Genomic DNA, 16,921 nt, shown 5'->3' on the forward strand with positions numbered 1-16,921 from the left:
ATTACTAAATTCAGATTGAGATGAGACTTCATTTATAACAAAGGTTTTGTTCAGAAGAAAATAACTCTGCACTTATTGTCTTCTTAAAGTATTCTTGGTGTATGTGTCTTTCCACAATACTCTGTAAATTCCCAATGTTCAACAGCAAAGAAATACTTCAGCAATCAATTCCAATAATCAGGGGAAATAGTGTAATTTTCAAAATAGGCCCATTGCTTTGTGAAGGTATAAAGGCCCAGGTGCTGTAGATTCCCAACTAAATTACAGAGTAAGTTGTAGGAATTCAGTTTGGCTGTCTTGGGCATCATTTAAGTGGACAGAATTTAAGGTTTAAAAAGGCCTGCTGATGTAAACTTGTGGATAGAATTTTAAAAATACACGCTCTCCAAATTAAATGTTTAAGGGAGTAACAAAGAAATACAACTTTTGTGGATATAATTTCTATTATACTGTATAAAAATAACATAAATTAGACATTTTAAATAATAGACTTAAGGGAACGGGAGCCTTTTCAGAGGGACAAAGCCTTTGTGAAATGGTGACCTCTCTACAGAGCCATGTGGGTCTGTGGCTGACTGCTATTCAGCCAGCTATTATTTACCTCTCTGTGAGGTGAACAATAACTGAATTTCAGATTCTTCAAGATCATTAAATCCACAATAACAGTTGTTGTCAGAAGTAGAAGACTCCTATAGAGATATAACAACCAAACAGGGAAACTCTTTTCAAGGCTAAAAACACAGGTGCTAGGCACAAATTACACAATGTATCAGCCTGGCAATTTTCATGTCACTTTGTTAACTGTTGCAGTCTACATATATAACCATAGAGTACCTTTTATGCCTATGTTCAGCTGCCGAGTTTTCAGGGTTTCTCCAGCTCACCCATCTCTCTCTGCTCCCAAATAACGAATGTCTAAACCATTAATTATTATACCAATGTTTAAAGCATACTGTTGCCCTTTGGCTGAGAGCTCCTTGATTTTCAGGCATCGCAGCAGGTCAGCTTCCGTTGTTGGAAAAGAATCAATATCAGAGAGTCGGCTTCATTGTGATTTATTTGAACCACTGCAATGTATTTTTATATAGATTATGTACATGAGTTGACATAAACAACTCTGAAAACCTTCATTTAGGCATGCAAATAAACTACAAGAAACATTTTTGCTACTGTCCCAGCAGTTCTCTAAGTACCATCACATCTATTATGAAATTAGGTGACACATCCACTTGAGTAACTGGACATTCAGGCGGTGATACTAACTTCACTGACAGCTTGTTCAAAATATTTTACACTGACCTTCTACAGCATATTTATTAAAAATGCACAATAACTGATAATCAAAAACCTTTATTTTAGTTTTAGTTTAGTTTAGTTTGGGGAATATAATAGACTTGAAAGGGAAAGTGGAATTATAAATTTCAGATTTATAAGTTAGACTTCAAAGAAATTCAAACATGTGACTGGTGTCCATAGGCTACACTTTCTCTGAGCAAGGACTATTTTAACCTTGTTCCAGCTCAGGTCTGCTAAGGAGCCCTTTATTCCAACACATTTCTGTGAAAGAACATGGCTATCTCATTAAAAAGGAAGAACGAATAACCTAGAATGATTGTGCTGTTGACATTTACATGAAATCCGGCAGTTTCACAGTCCCCCTAAGATTTAGAATTTTATGGGTCTCCTTGTTCTATTGTTTTTCTCCATTATTTAAATGCATATATTTTCAACAAAAAAGGAACTGGAAATGTTAATTGAGAGTAACCACAGATGTTTGGAACTCAAGGTAGAAAACTTATGAATGTTATCATCTTGATTGATGACAACATACATCAGAGAGATACGATCATTAATAAATAACTTGTGGGTTCAAACATACAGTTTGGCTCAACAGAAAACATGCAAATTCTACTCTCATTATAATAAACATTTTACAGGTTGAGTAAATATGTCTGAAAGTAGTGTTCAAAAGAAAAAAAAAGCTCAAAATAAACTCAATTAAAATCTATTACAATAATAAATTGTTTAAAATAAATACACATTATGTTTATCCCTTTCCACTCTATTACAGTAACTGGCATGAAAGATACATTTTTGTTTACCTCTGTGCTGTACAATCCCCTCACTGTTTCATTTCAACCTGAATGATGTACATGACAATACTAAACAAATACAACATTTTGACTGACAGTCCAGTATAACTGGCATTATAGATGTGGATGAATGAATGGACAGATGGATGTATGGGCAGGTTTTATTAGGCAATCTAGCCCTCACAGAAAGGAAAACAAAGACTGGTAAATGAAATACAGAGTTTATTCAACTGCTTTCTTAATTGACAAATTTATACAGCCTACGTAGTGTTGCCAGGGGCAAAAAGTGATGGCAGGAGATAAACTGGAAATTTAGGATTATTCATTTCTGTGGAATGAATTAAAAACATACCAAAACAAGCTTAATAAAATGCAATCTCTGTTTGAAAATTAATTAAAAATTGCTTCAAAGTGACTCTGAAGTAAAACTATTTAGATTCCTAATAGGGAGAGAAATTGAAAATATTTCCTAAAAACACTGTTATGGTTCAAAAGACTAGAGTTTAAATTGCTTTCAATACAGGGTTTCTGTCTGAACTTAACACTGCCCTCTTGTGCTTCTTCCTTAAAATACATTTTCCTTTACATCACAAGATAATGAAAACCAGAAGACGGAGACAGAAATACAGTCACTAAGTGGTTTTTGTGTGTGTGTGTTTTCATTTATTTGTTTGGCTTTGTTTAAAGCTTCAATTCAGTGAGATGAAGTTGAAAATAAATATTTAATTTATTTTAAAATTTGTCCTCTCAATCTCAAAGCATAGAATTTCTAGTATACCCTACGCAAAACAATACTGGTTATTAGTTTTATCTCAGTTAAAATTTATTTTAAATTCCTGAAATAACCTTCTGCAATTTTTCTAATCTAGTTACTTTTTGGAGTAAGATTATTTCAATTTTCTATACATCTCAAGATGAGTGTAACAAAAGATGTTTGAATAATCAAACGGCAATAACATTCAGTACAGGATAAAATTACAGGCATGAAAGAAATCAGGCACCTCATGTATGACTTTTTTTGAGCAGGTTTTGCCTATTCTGCAGGTTGCACCTTAGCCACACTGTAGCTAAGATAGCCACACTGTATTTGTAGATATCCAGAGAAATCAAACTTCCAAAAGGATAAGAGCCAATTCACCTTTCAGTTTCATCAGCACTTTACACATCCTAAGTCTAACATAATGAATGAATGGACAACTGAATGGTTTTAATAGAGAATAACTTCCTGTATATCTCACCTTAAAATATGTAGTATTGGCAAAAATTGTTAAAGCATACTCTTTTCAGTAATACACCGATGACAACTGAAATATGATATTGCAAAGCACAAAACGTGTACACTTCCACTTCAATCTTTTTCTTCCTCCAACTTAAAAGGAAAAAACAAAATAAAATCTATAAACTTTTCTGTAGAAAAGAAATCCCAAGACTATATACATATATATATATATATTTTTTTCAAGCAATAGCGTAAACTTTATGCCAGTGAACATATATCATTTAATATATTTCTGTAACATTTCTCATTGGTGTAAAAGTTCATGTATCTGTGTAACTAAATAATATGCAACCCATACAGAAAATGGTACATGGACAAGATAATCAGTGCTGGCCTGTTCTCTTCTACCAAAGTACATGCTACTTAAAAACGAGACAATTTCAAGTGGCAAAAGTTGATATACCGTGATTCACTTACATTCACATGATTGCAAAATTGAAGAGTCATGGAAGAAGCATGTTAGGCAACTGACTGCAACACTATCTGATTCAGATAACACTCTAGTCCCCATAAAAAGTCACTGCCAGCATAATTTAGTCTGTCTAGTCACTTTCTGCCCCACTGAATCCCTAAGATTACAGAATGGATAGGGAGAGCTCAGCCAGAGTAATCTGAAACAACAAACAACACTCTGTAACTGACATGCATGAGAATATATATATATATGAACACTGTCTGCATTACAAAGGAACAAATACATGTGCAAAAATTCATTTATGAAAAAGAAAACTTCAAATCAATCTTTGAGATTGTTAGATATTTGCAACATAAAAAAAAAAATAAACACAACTAAAGTCAGGTTGCTAATATAGCAGTAAAAGCTGCAAATAAAATGCAATTTATCACAGAGTTCTCACAGTATACTGCATGGTTATCAGTAAAACATATGATACATAGTTTTATTTGTACATGTGAACAAATAATACCTGTAAATTTCTGCAGCCATTCAGAGGTCTGTAGTGTTGATATATTCAAAGCATGCAGTATGTGCTTCAGTCTGTTCATTTGATTATGTAGCATTTTATTAAATGAGTTCCTGGTAATAATATTAACTGTAGACTTACCCTGGCATTGGTCCATTTCCAGCAAGACTATAAACTTGACGAGGATTTAAAAGGTACTGAAATTTTCTATAAATTCTGAAGAAGTAAAAAAGACAAAGAAAAATATTTACTTACGTTTGTTTGTTTTTTCATTTACATTGTGTTTTTTTGTTTGTTTGTTTGTTTTTTTAAGCTGTCAACCAAACAATTAAAGAAGTTAACATCTACTATAATGATTTGAATTGCAGGATGTCATTTATAAAAATAAATAAGTATATAATTTATACAGACTGTATATTGTACATAAAATAAGGAATAAGGAAAAACCCAAGAAAAGGTGAGTCAAAAAAAAAAAAAAAAAAAGAATTTGAAAGAACCCTGTTAATTGTTGAACTAACTCCATGGAAAAGCATATGTATCCTTGAATTTATAGCTAACACAAAATTAAAAGCATAATTAATTGCAAAAGTAAACTGGCTCTGTCACCCACCAAAAATGTCCCCCCATAGGTTGAACAACATTCTAAGAAAGCAAATCTATTGTCAACTCATCAACTGAATCTAAACGTAGAATTTACAATTACTTTGGATTATATTGAAATAACAAAAAATATGAAGAAGATTCAAATACATTGTTACTTAAAGTACACAACTTAAAATTATATGAATAATAGAAGGGAACTGATAAGCAGGAAGAGCTTTGCCCTATCCCATAAGGAACTCCCAGACAATCTTTCTTTATATGGTAAAATATTTCAAAAAAATATTACTTTGCAAATATGAGGTTAATTGTCCTAAAAGTATTACAAATGTAATGTTTCTTCATTAAGAGCACTAGATATATATTTTCCCACATTGAGGACATTGTGGTATCTGCACAACTTCTTATACAGAAGTACATGAAATTTTGAGCTCTGAATAAATGAAAACATACCTGAGATCTACGACAATTGCTTGAATTATAACCCCTTATCTCCTGCTTTTAACTTTAATGCTAATGTCCTCAAGCTAATTCATATTTTAATGTTTTTAAGAAAACATTAGTTTTTCCACTGAAATATCTCTTCCTTTCTTTTTACTGCCTTAAATAAAATAGAAGCATAACAAGAGCTGAATTTATCTTAAAATGGCCACATGGTTTCAAATTCAGGAAAATAAAACTGTCTAGACACAATCTATGTGCACACTGAGGGATTTAAAAAAAACTAGAAATACATAATTTATCAGGTTAGGTGGAAGACAAGGATGTAAGAATACTGAATACAAACAATTTTTTAATTATCTGTAAAATTGCCAAATTGGAACATTTTCTTAACTTCTCAATTATTTAGTGATATCAGCTTCTTCATGAAGTACTATGTTCAAATACACTCAACACAGTCTATTCCTGATGTCATTCATGATAGAAAAAAATCAGTATGAAATGACTGGTTTCACTTTGCTAGCATGCACATCGTTGCCAACCGTTGTGATGACAACTGAATCAGACATTTGACAGTGGGATTACAACACAGTATATTTCTATGTCATATGCAGTATCTACTGATGTAAAAAGATCTTTTTTTTTTTTTTAAAAAAAAAAAAAAAAAAAAAAAAAACATAGTATGTGTAAATTGCTTCTCTGTGACATAGGATTTAACCTGGTCAAAGGGCCAGCTAATTTAACCTGTGTAGCTGACCAGGAGTTCTTGAACAGTATTGTTAATGAGTCCTAAAGGCTTAAGTGAATTATTTACTTAAAGATTAGGTGCTACAAAACATAGACATTACCTAAAGCTCACAGTACTGTTGTCAGGTATCAGTGAAATGTTATAAAAGTCTTTCTAGTAAAGAGAGAGCCAAAAATCCTACCTCTAGAGCCTATCTTTAGCCAAAAACCTGGAAGTCCACCTGCAGTAATGAAGACTACATTGAATCCTATCTGAATCATTAGGTTCTTTCCACAGGTACTAGTTGAACATCAATACCAGATAATCACTCTGACAACTGACTGCATGTCACATCATGCTTTAAGTTATCATAACATATTTATATACTCTAGTCTGTGTATAATTCATAACTTGGTGATTCATATCAGTTCATATTAACGAAGAAGAAGAAATTGTCTATAAATGTTTGTCTTCATATTAAAGTGTGACCAGACAGTGTGGCCCATTCAAGACTAGGAAATGGGCAGTAATTTAGCCTTCCAGTTTTATATTTGTGGTACCAAAATGCCTACTCGTTTCTAGATGTGTTGCTTCTGCATGTAAGGAAGGGATTGGACATGGTTGCTTTATGACTGAAGATTTATTGAAAGTCATGAGACAGAACACTGGGTAATGCTAAAAGACAGCTTTTTGTGACAGTTCAATTCCATGAACAAAGCCAGTTTATTAACCTACCACAGGTCACCACGACCTCCAGCTTGGTCTAAACCCTATGACTCAGCTCACCAATAAACAAGTGTTTCTGTAACTGCTCATGGGGATATTCTGTGGTAACAAATTAGAGCTAAAATTGAAATCTTCAGAAAAGTTTATATGTTGTCATTCCCCCCCCCCAAACGCACACTTAAATAATGTCCCTGATCTCATATGAAGCCCAAAAACAGCTGCACTAGCATAGCTGAGGAGGATGAAAATTACAGCAGAAGTGGCCAAGAGAACTGGGATTATCCATGAACAGCTTTGCTGCTGTAGATAATACTCCTGACTGCATCTGACTGTTGGGATGAGTCCGACTGGGCTACCTTCCAAACTAATAAAATCATTCCTTCAGAGGGAGAAAAGAAATAGACAGAAACCTGTTGGCAATTTAAAACTGGTAGTAAAAGTTGCCTGCACCAGGGAAAAAGCTGGCCATAGCAGTCAGTACCTTGTGCCAACTGGGGGATGTATCTTTTCTATCATCTGGGGGATGATGATTCAGGATGTCATCACTTTATTTATCCTTAGTGACAGAGAACAAAGAAGCCAAGACCTCCACCCCAAAAGTAAAAGAATGGTAGTGATCTCTCCTAGATATAAAACATTTCAAAAATATCATTTGAAACTGCTTCTATATTTTGTCTTAATGCTAAATGAAAGATTAGAAATCTAGATTAGTCATAGAGTAGTATGGAAGAGCTACTCTGAACCAAAGTTATTTGAAAACAACAAAGGTCAAAGACATCATCAACCTGTACTGCACAGATACTAGATGTAGAGTCAGCAGGAAACATCAGTGTATGGAAGCTGATCTCCAGTTCATCCAACCGCACATTTGTCAAGGAAACAATTGTTTAAACTCACCTGCTGGTCAGGTAAATAGATTGGAAAATGGGGAAGGGCAAAACAAAGTAATGAGTATGGCAAAACATCAGCATGATTTAGAAGCACTCTTATGTGAGAAGCACTACCCTTAACAATAACAGTATTTAGAAGCACTACATGCCTTAACTAGTTACCAGTTGTATATATATATTCTTTCTGTTGAAATCAAATATTTTGTTAATGAGGTACTAAATTCATCCATTCTATTCACAGAATATTGAAGGCTGCTGTCATGATGAGTTACAACTTAGTTACAACTTAAACTCAGACATACAGGAATGCTAGCTACAGGATGAAAAGAACGCACTACTTTTTTTTTCCTTTTTTTTTTTTTTTCTTTCCTGACTAAATGACCCAAAATGTCCACAATTACTGAAAACATGTTACAGTGTGATGTGTCTGGAGTAAGATATCTCTGATTGGCTTTGCTAAACCAGTCCAAACTCATTTTTAATTAAAATCTGTTTGTGGCATATGAAAGTGTTAAACTCATCAACTTTAATTCTGATTTGTTACTTTCTCCATAATAAACATTAAATTACACTTCTGTTCTAATTTATTACATATATATGGATTACACATTGTACTAAATAGTTTAAATTAAAAAAAGAAAAACTTGTTTAAATTCATTTGCATTTCAGGTGATGGGCAATAATATTAATCTCTTTATTTAGAAGAAAGTATATCCAGATTATTTTGATAGTACTCTATTTTTCAGTAAACCATGAAAACCATAGCATTATTTTTTAAAAGAGAAATCTGCTCATGAAGAACATATTTATCACTACACCTTTTGCAAAACTCTGTCTTTCTAACATAATTCAAGTTTTAAAATATATTGAGATGATAATCTATTGTAGAGATTGTAGAGAAGGCACTTTTGTGTTCTGAATGCATTTTTTCTACACATTCATTTCCCATCACCCATCTGTTTCAACTCTCAAAAACCACAATTGAAGCATCTAACTTTGTTTACCTTAAAGAGATCCTCAGTTCTCTTCCTTTGCATTTTAGAGATTTGGGGGAGGAAAAAAGAAAAAAAAAAAAGTAAAATACAAAAAGAAGTGGCAAGAGTATTATTGGGGAAGTGCATTTATTCAACTGGTTGTCAGATGGATGCATGCATGCTCTGTATGACTAAGGGCAATGAAATAGGTTGGGTTACCATATGGCAAGGCATAAAGTCTCATATGGGGAGCTGTGGAGAACACTGGAGTCTTGACAGTATTTGCAATAACCTTTCTGCATTCAATGAAAGTCAATTACAAATCAAAGCTTCATTTATCGTGATCTCTCAAATACAGAAAATCCTAAGTAAAGAATGAAGGACAGCTCCCAGAAAAAGATAACCTTGATCTGAATAAGTCAAGATAATTACATTCTCATCTACAAAAATAATGGTGGTTGTTTTTTGGGGGGTGGGGTGTCATCTGGTCACCCTCCTCCCTGTTGTGAAAATCATGCTTTTGTTACAACCTGTCCTCTACTCCTAGCTCAGGCTTCTCAATACCTGACCAGGTTGCAAAATTGCTATAATCAAAAAGTCTGGTGAGTCATCATAATTGTTCATCTTACAAAGCTATTTATGTATTGGAATGTATTATGATTTTACTTTTCACTACATAAGATGTCCAAAATACTTTGGGGAGGGAGCTACTCCTCCTCCTTTTTAGTTGCTGACTGTACAGCAGTCAGGTAAAAATCAGGGAAAATAAATAAATAAATAAATAAATAAATACATAAATAAATAAATATACACACCATATATACACTGTTCCCTAAAAATGTTTTATTCCCTGAGATTATATCTACAAGTCAATATGTAGCCTTAACATCCTTATTTTATCATTGTACTATGTTATTTGCACTGATATGAAAACACTTAAAATGTAGAAGGCAACACCTCATAAAATATTCCACAAGTGGAAGACTACTCCATTTTTATTTTTATTTTTTAACGTTTTTGAATCTAGGTTTAGATCAAATCATGAGATAATACCTCTTGCTGATGAATGATGAGATATGTCTACATGACTATGTAGTTGACCTTTTGATGTGTTTCTTCCAACACAGAAATACTGAGCACAACCTGGACACTTTAGTATGCAATTTAATATTATTTTGTGTGGCATCAAAGCCAATTTAGGAGATTCTTGTACTTCACTATGTCTATCAATTGGTGGCTGCCATCATGCTATACATGCAATGACAGCTATAATGATGTTAGTGAATTATATGTGTATATGTCATTATATTTATTTATATATATATATATATATATATATATTTTAAAGTCATCTGACTTCTGTGATCTGTATGGCACCAACAACAGTTTAATTAATAAGAACTTAAAAGCGTCAGACTACAGTATGTGAATGGAAATAGGAGTTCAGACCAGGGATAAAGTTTTACGTTTACTTTTACCCTACAGAATATCTAACATTACATGACATCCCTTGTATACATTAAACCCTTTCAGATAGTGACCAATTCTGAGCTGGGAACTGAAAACTGTAAAACAGCATTTCATTAACTTGTTTATAAGACTATAACTATATTAAGTGTAGCTGTCAATTCTACCTTTCAGCTAGATACTTCCAGACTGATCCCTTATCTACTCACTTCACACATGTCCTTTAAAATGTCAAGCTGCATGCTACCACATTACACCCAACAATGCTCATGACTTCACAGAAGTCTCACTACTATGTCTGAAACAAGAATAAATGTTCATGTTGTAAGTGTCAACTGTTGGCTCGTAGTGTATTGTCATGATTGCAAAGGCAAGTTTTTGAAATTGTTCATAGTGAATCTTTTAGATTAACTGCCTTACACATAACTAGTATTCTTGGCATTGCTCATATCAAGGTATAGGGGTATAGGTATATCTAGGTACATATAGCTATATATAGGTATAGCTAGGTACAGGGTTCAAATGATCAGCCCATAAATTATAACATCTTCTTTCAGAGGTCTTCACGTGCAATTTTGGTTAAGTGTTGTTTAGCTCTGAGAACTGTCCTAACAACTACTTAGTAGGATTTAGTCCCTTTTGTTGGTTTACTTTAAGAGACACTCTTTGAAATAAGTTATCTAGTGAAATAAGTGGGAAAGAGGTAAGGGAAGCTGACATATTTGATTGGTTCCAAGCTTTAGAAACAGACTGGATCCTTTCTTTTTGGGTATCCACATCACCCAGTATCCACACTTGTCGTCTTCAGCCTGATCTTGGCCAAAAGACTGTAAACTTTTTCTAGGTTTGAAGGATAAATTTTAGCACTGACATCATAAGGTAGGCTATAAAAATCTATGGATTTGTGTGTTGATCAAAAATGACCATAAATGTTATCAGCTACTTGTGATTCTAAAGTACACTGTAAAACCTACATTTCTGCCAGAGCTTGAAGAACAGTTACAGTAGGAAAATGTTACCTACTTCTGTTTTATCATGCCTCGGATACACTACCATTTGAGCATAAACTTTAGCATTTTGAATTCAAATCAATGTAGTTACTGACATATAAAGTTACGCATATCTTTAACGTTTGTGTGATTGGACTTTAACTTTTCAACTGATTGTCAGAATGCTTCCTATCAACAGAAATCATCAAGTTTCTTCACTATAGGAAGAGTGACTTCCTACATTCTTCACTTATGGAGAGACTGGAGAGTCTATTTACTAATCTCTGAAAGGCCAGTCATACGTTAAAAAACAGAATACTACTTCCAAATTAAATTATTGGACTTTCTGCATAATTATTACAGAAATTAAAAGAAAACTGGTCTAATATCAAAGATACTATATACAAAGTCAAAATGTAATAAATCACCTTCATACAAATCACACCAAACCATACACTGAATATAGATACTCCTCCAGATGTTAAATGAAACTTGCCTAGAGCTCATTCTAGTTTTTAACAACAGAATCAATAATTGTATACTAGTTTTGTACCTCTTATAAACAGGGCAACGGGATGTCAAAACATGAGGCATAACAGAATAAAATACCAGAATAAAACTCCTATTTTGGATTTCTTTTTTTATATAACACTTAAAAAAAATCATTTTCAAATGTATCACATAAATCAGATGAGAGAGAGAGAGAATTAGCCTTACCTTTCTCCTTGTTTCCCACCACTTTTAGGATTGACAAAAACTAAAAGTGGATGAGTGCCTGGAACTGGAGTGATCTAAAAGAGGAATAACACAGCCACTCATTAATGCTGTGTTTCATTCTTTTTTTATAAAAACAAAAAAACAAAAATCTATAGTAGACAGAAAATGAAAGACGTAATGCAAACTCTATGTTATGCTGTATAATCTATTTGGAAGAATATGATTTGCAATAAACCTAACTTTCTTAATTTGCCACAAATTACAAGTGATATATATATGTGTATATATATGTACATATATATATATATACCTATTTAGTACTATCTGTCTGTTTTACAGCTATAATGCCATTTTAACCTGTAACTCCATTGAAACCAATACTGATATTAGGTTATATCCATCAATAGAGAAGAAAACTTCAAATGCAAGAAATACGTTTTTGAAGCCGTGAAGAAATTGTATTTTGTAGTGAGAAGAAATAACGCTAAAGGTGAAATACTGCAAAATGAAATCTTAAACTCAATACTTTATCATTATTATTTTAACAAATGACAGAAACTGTGATATTTGACATTATATGAATTCACGTATTTAAAAAAAAATATATCAAACAATAATAATCAGTTTCTTTTTAAAAGTTTTGAAAGCTGGAAAACTTAAAAAGGAAAGATGACAACAAAATGTGAAGGAAGGACAGAGGTTTACAAACTAACACTTTCCTTAAAAGTAACAATAATAATTTCAGATTGCAGTAAGACAGGGTGTTCACTGACATTACTCCAGACTTTGAAGAATGTAAGAAACTTACAGCACATTAAGATCTCTCTCTAGCATTTGTTTTTAGAAAACACAGATTATACATACAAAAGAAAATAATACTAGAATGTTTAAAAGCATACTAAAAAGCACACTAAAAGTTTGAAGTCAACATCTCTAAAGTCACACACTAACAGCTTCAGAGATGATAAAGCTTAGACTGTCTCTGTTTCAAAATGATATATTGAAAGTTCTTGCACCGAATCCATATTCATAATTCCTGAAACAACAGAATCTTTTCAACTCAAGATTTCACAAAACATAATTTAAGGCAGCAGCAAAAATACATGTCAGCTGAGTCCTGTAGACATCCTATAAGCATAGGCACCTGAAATAAATTTTCTTCTAGTAGCACTAGAAATTCAGCATTACCATGTGGACTCCATCCATAACTTCATAAACAATGGATCCTATACAGATCATATATGCATCAAATAATAAGGAAAAATTCCAACAAACTCTGGAATTAAACCTAACATAAAACCAACCCAGCACCACATTCTGTCACAGTATATTGTTACAGTACATTTGTGTATGTTGAAACATATATCAAGTTGCAGGATATAGTGAAATTTGTCATATATTTAATTTTTATCTACTGTTTTAATCAATTTTAGTTATTTAGCCAATTCCCCTGATGTTTGTTCCTGTGAACTAAGTGTAAACCAATGGTGCTCATTGTGACAGAGATGGAGTACCTACTGAAATCCCTTAGGACGCAGGTTAATTAATGAGACTCATCCTAAGGTTATACATGATCTATTACTTCCTCTAATTAGAAATAATAATCCTGATCATTATGCTGGTTAGTTAGAAAGAAGTAAGATGAATGGGTTTAACTATGATTAATTGTCTTTAAGTTGTGCAGATCTCCACTGCCACTAAGTTAATCTGCTCATTGCTGCCTGATAGAAGGAAGGTTTGGTCATGATACTTTTCTCAATGAAAACTAAACAATGAACTTATTTCAATTCTATATCTTTTATTTCAAAACTTTACCATATTATAACAAGTAGGTTTAGGACCATCCTATATCTATCTACCTATCTAATCTAATAGTTTGTATTCAATTCCAAAATAATGTCTCTTTCCATTAATTTTTTACAGCTCTTCTAAACTACTTTTCTAAATAACGTAGAATTTTCCATACAATACACAACACAACTAAAGATTTAGATTAAATTGGAACATTTTCAGGCCTTAATTTATCATGACTTAAAGACAATCTCTATGAAGTTATGAGACAACTGACTTAAAGTTTTTGGGACCTGCTGGGGAAAAAAAAAAAGTTGCAGACAAATTAGACAAATTATATCAAATTATATATAGCTTTACCATATTTAAAACAGATGTCCTACAGGGCTAGTGCAAGGATTTGTTAGGTATCTTGAAAAAGGTTCCAAATTATTTTTCTTAGAAATTATTGAAGATCGTGTTAAAATCTGAACATGCTTGCAAAATCAAATTGATTACCACAGGATTATAGCAGTATGCTTTGCCCAGCTACGGAAGAATTAAGAGTAGCATACTTTTACCAGCTACAGAAATTTTTGCTCCAGACAATCTTTAGACAAAAAACTAACAGTAATTGACAATTGTATTTATGGAGTCTTACATCATTGTGGAAGATGTTCCAAAATTATACAATCTGTGGGTGAAGAAAACTTCAACAGTTTCACTGATCTCATCCTTTCACTGTGGTATCCTCTGGGATCCAATCAGCCTTTACAATGACCAGGCTTATCATTATTGATACCAATCAAAAATTTAATACTTGGTGATAAGATGGATTCTTATTACTCCTTATAAATTTTATTTAACAAAGACTACAGTAAAATCAGCAAATTAAAGACACCTTTGCAGAATTATTTCTTAAGTTACCACTATGACAGTATTATATTGTGCACTACTTTATAGACTACAAAGCAATACCAAGTACTCCAGAAAACACCTCAAATCCATTCAATTATTATTACCTTCTTAGCCCTCACTCTATCTTTATCTCCTTCACAAAGAATAATAAATAAAAACAATGATGAATCCTAAGCTCTGTATTTATCATGGAGAAAGAAGATGGAATATAAATTTTCGCTCACAGAAACAAAATTAAAATCAAATTCAAGTCTACCTTGTGCCTGAAAGCAGTTTTTAATAACTTAATGTTGTGTGTGAAAGAGTCAGTGGTGGTAGGAAAATAGGCACTGTATTCCAGGTACTGTATTCCATGAGTGTGAAACAGAGACCTGGATATTCCTGAAAACATTCTGTGACCATAAGCTATCAAATGAAGGGGTAAAAACAAAATTCATGATGATACATGGTGCTGCTACCAAAATGAGATTCCAAAGATCAGCTAGAACAGTTCCGTTCACAGAAAGTGCAAAGATATCAACCAAGAGTTAAAAATTCTGTTTGCTTCCTCTATACCATTTTATTTGAACAACTATTTGCACTGTGTCTGATTAGACAGACCTTAAGTATTCTGTTAATACATATTCTGCCCCTTTTGCTTCATGCTCTATCTGTCCTAAGTAACGTGAACAGTAATGTAGCCTGTGCGGATGGCAGGTATGGGAAGAGAGCCTAGAGAGCCATGGATAATAACAACCATAATATCATAGTAGGCCACCAATGTGACTGCATAAGTTTTAGTGTTTAGTTGTTGTTTCTGTTTGTTTTGTTTTGAGTTGTCATATGAAGAATGTTTCACTAACCTAAAAAGATGAAACAATAAAATGTCTTTCTATTCAGATACAATAAACAGACACAATAAGGTATATAATGAAAGGTATAAGGCATTTGATCTATGATAATGAGATCATCTTTTAAATTTTACTGAACCTCAATTGTAGAACATCAGAAGATAGACAGAACAGTCAAATGTGTATAATAAATGATTATTACATTGTTAACAATGATAATTTAACTCCTGATGAAATCAAGAAGAGGCATCACATACATGAACATTGACTTTACTCAGGACTACTCGTATCTCAAGGGAAAGAAGTCATGCAATTCAGGCAGTGCTTCTGGTAAACCTGTAAGTAACCTCCTGACAGTGACATTAGCTTATTAATCACACATGATTTTTTCTTCCAAATAGAAGACTCTTATTTTTATTCTAGATATATTCTAGATATATTACTAGAACCAAACTACTGAACCAAACTTGCCTTTCTCAACCTTTTATTTTGATGTGCCAAATACCATACTTAGAAATACCTGAATAAATTGAAATTTCACCTATCCATCTGTTCGTTACAAGGTCCAAATGAGAAGAGTCAACACTAATCAAGCCATAGACCGAAATTTATAATGTGAATTCACACAACGTTTCATGATAAATACTGAAAACATCAAGCTCAGCTTCACCCACAATACAAGTGTTTTAGAGCTATTTTGCCCTCCCCCTTTAACATCCCAGGAATTCCTATCAGCCACACGAAAAACCGAGGATTTGCATAGAAACAAGAATTTACCTTATTATTAAATTTTTAATATATAATACTGCAATAGTAGAGGAATGAATGTATAGGAAGTATTAAAAGATTGTTCATTATACTTTTGTCTTCATATATATATATCTTCTTAAAATTAAAATAACAATAATCACACCTGAAGACCTTGTCCATCTACGGTGACGGAATTTGCTCTTTGCATTTTGTTTCGTTCTCCCAGTTTGTTCATTTGCTGGGGACAACCCTTCTCTTTTTTCACTGTTGCCTGTCTTTCCTTCAGGAAAAATAGAAAAAAAGAAAGAAAATGGAACATTTTAACACATTATATAATTCTATTCAACTGTAACTAAGATTGTTCCTCTCTAGAGGTTTTTTTTTTGACTGGAGAGCAATGTCAGATTCTGATTTAATGAAAATGAGATCTAAGTCAAGTTACTACATGATGTCTGTCCACTTCACATAACATCTATCTATGTGCCTGGACATTCCACAATGACTGGGCAGTAGACGGATGAAAGTGTGCAGTCACAGTACAAATTAATGTGATGTAAAGATAATCTGACATTACCAGGTCCGGGTTGACACTCTGAAAACTGGAAAGCCAATCATATTTAATAGTTTAATAAGCATAGTGATAACAGATGAATAATTTTTCAAAATCTCTTCCCAACTGCTAGCAAAGGTTAGATGTTTTAAGAGTACTTTACCACTTATGGAAAAATACACTTGTTTTAAATGTACCATAGTCATTTGACTGTCCTTAAGAGGTTGAACTTTAAAGCAGCTTTTTATAAAACGCATATTTTGTATCAGAAATAAAT

At 32.8% G+C, this 16,921-nt stretch overlaps 1 protein-coding gene across 9 annotated transcripts in view; it reads right to left on the reverse strand.

Moving 5' to 3' along the window:
- Positions 1-16,921, reverse strand: part of DGKB (diacylglycerol kinase beta) — a 361,100-nt gene that overhangs the window by 214,993 nt on the left and 129,186 nt on the right. For all 9 annotated transcript variants that reach the window (XM_032182678.1, XM_032182686.1, XM_032182684.1 and 6 more), the window contains 3 exons: positions 16,258-16,374; positions 11,827-11,900; positions 4,437-4,511 (listed from right to left, as the gene is read on the reverse strand). In XM_032182678.1, the coding sequence (XP_032038569.1) occupies positions 4,437-4,511; positions 11,827-11,900; positions 16,258-16,374 (266 nt within the window). The remainder of the gene's footprint in view (positions 1-4,436; positions 4,512-11,826; positions 11,901-16,257; positions 16,375-16,921) is intronic.

Source organism: Aythya fuligula, chromosome 2, assembly GCF_009819795.1.
Source record: "Aythya fuligula isolate bAytFul2 chromosome 2, bAytFul2.pri, whole genome shotgun sequence".
Taxonomy (NCBI): Eukaryota; Metazoa; Chordata; class Aves; order Anseriformes; family Anatidae; genus Aythya; species Aythya fuligula.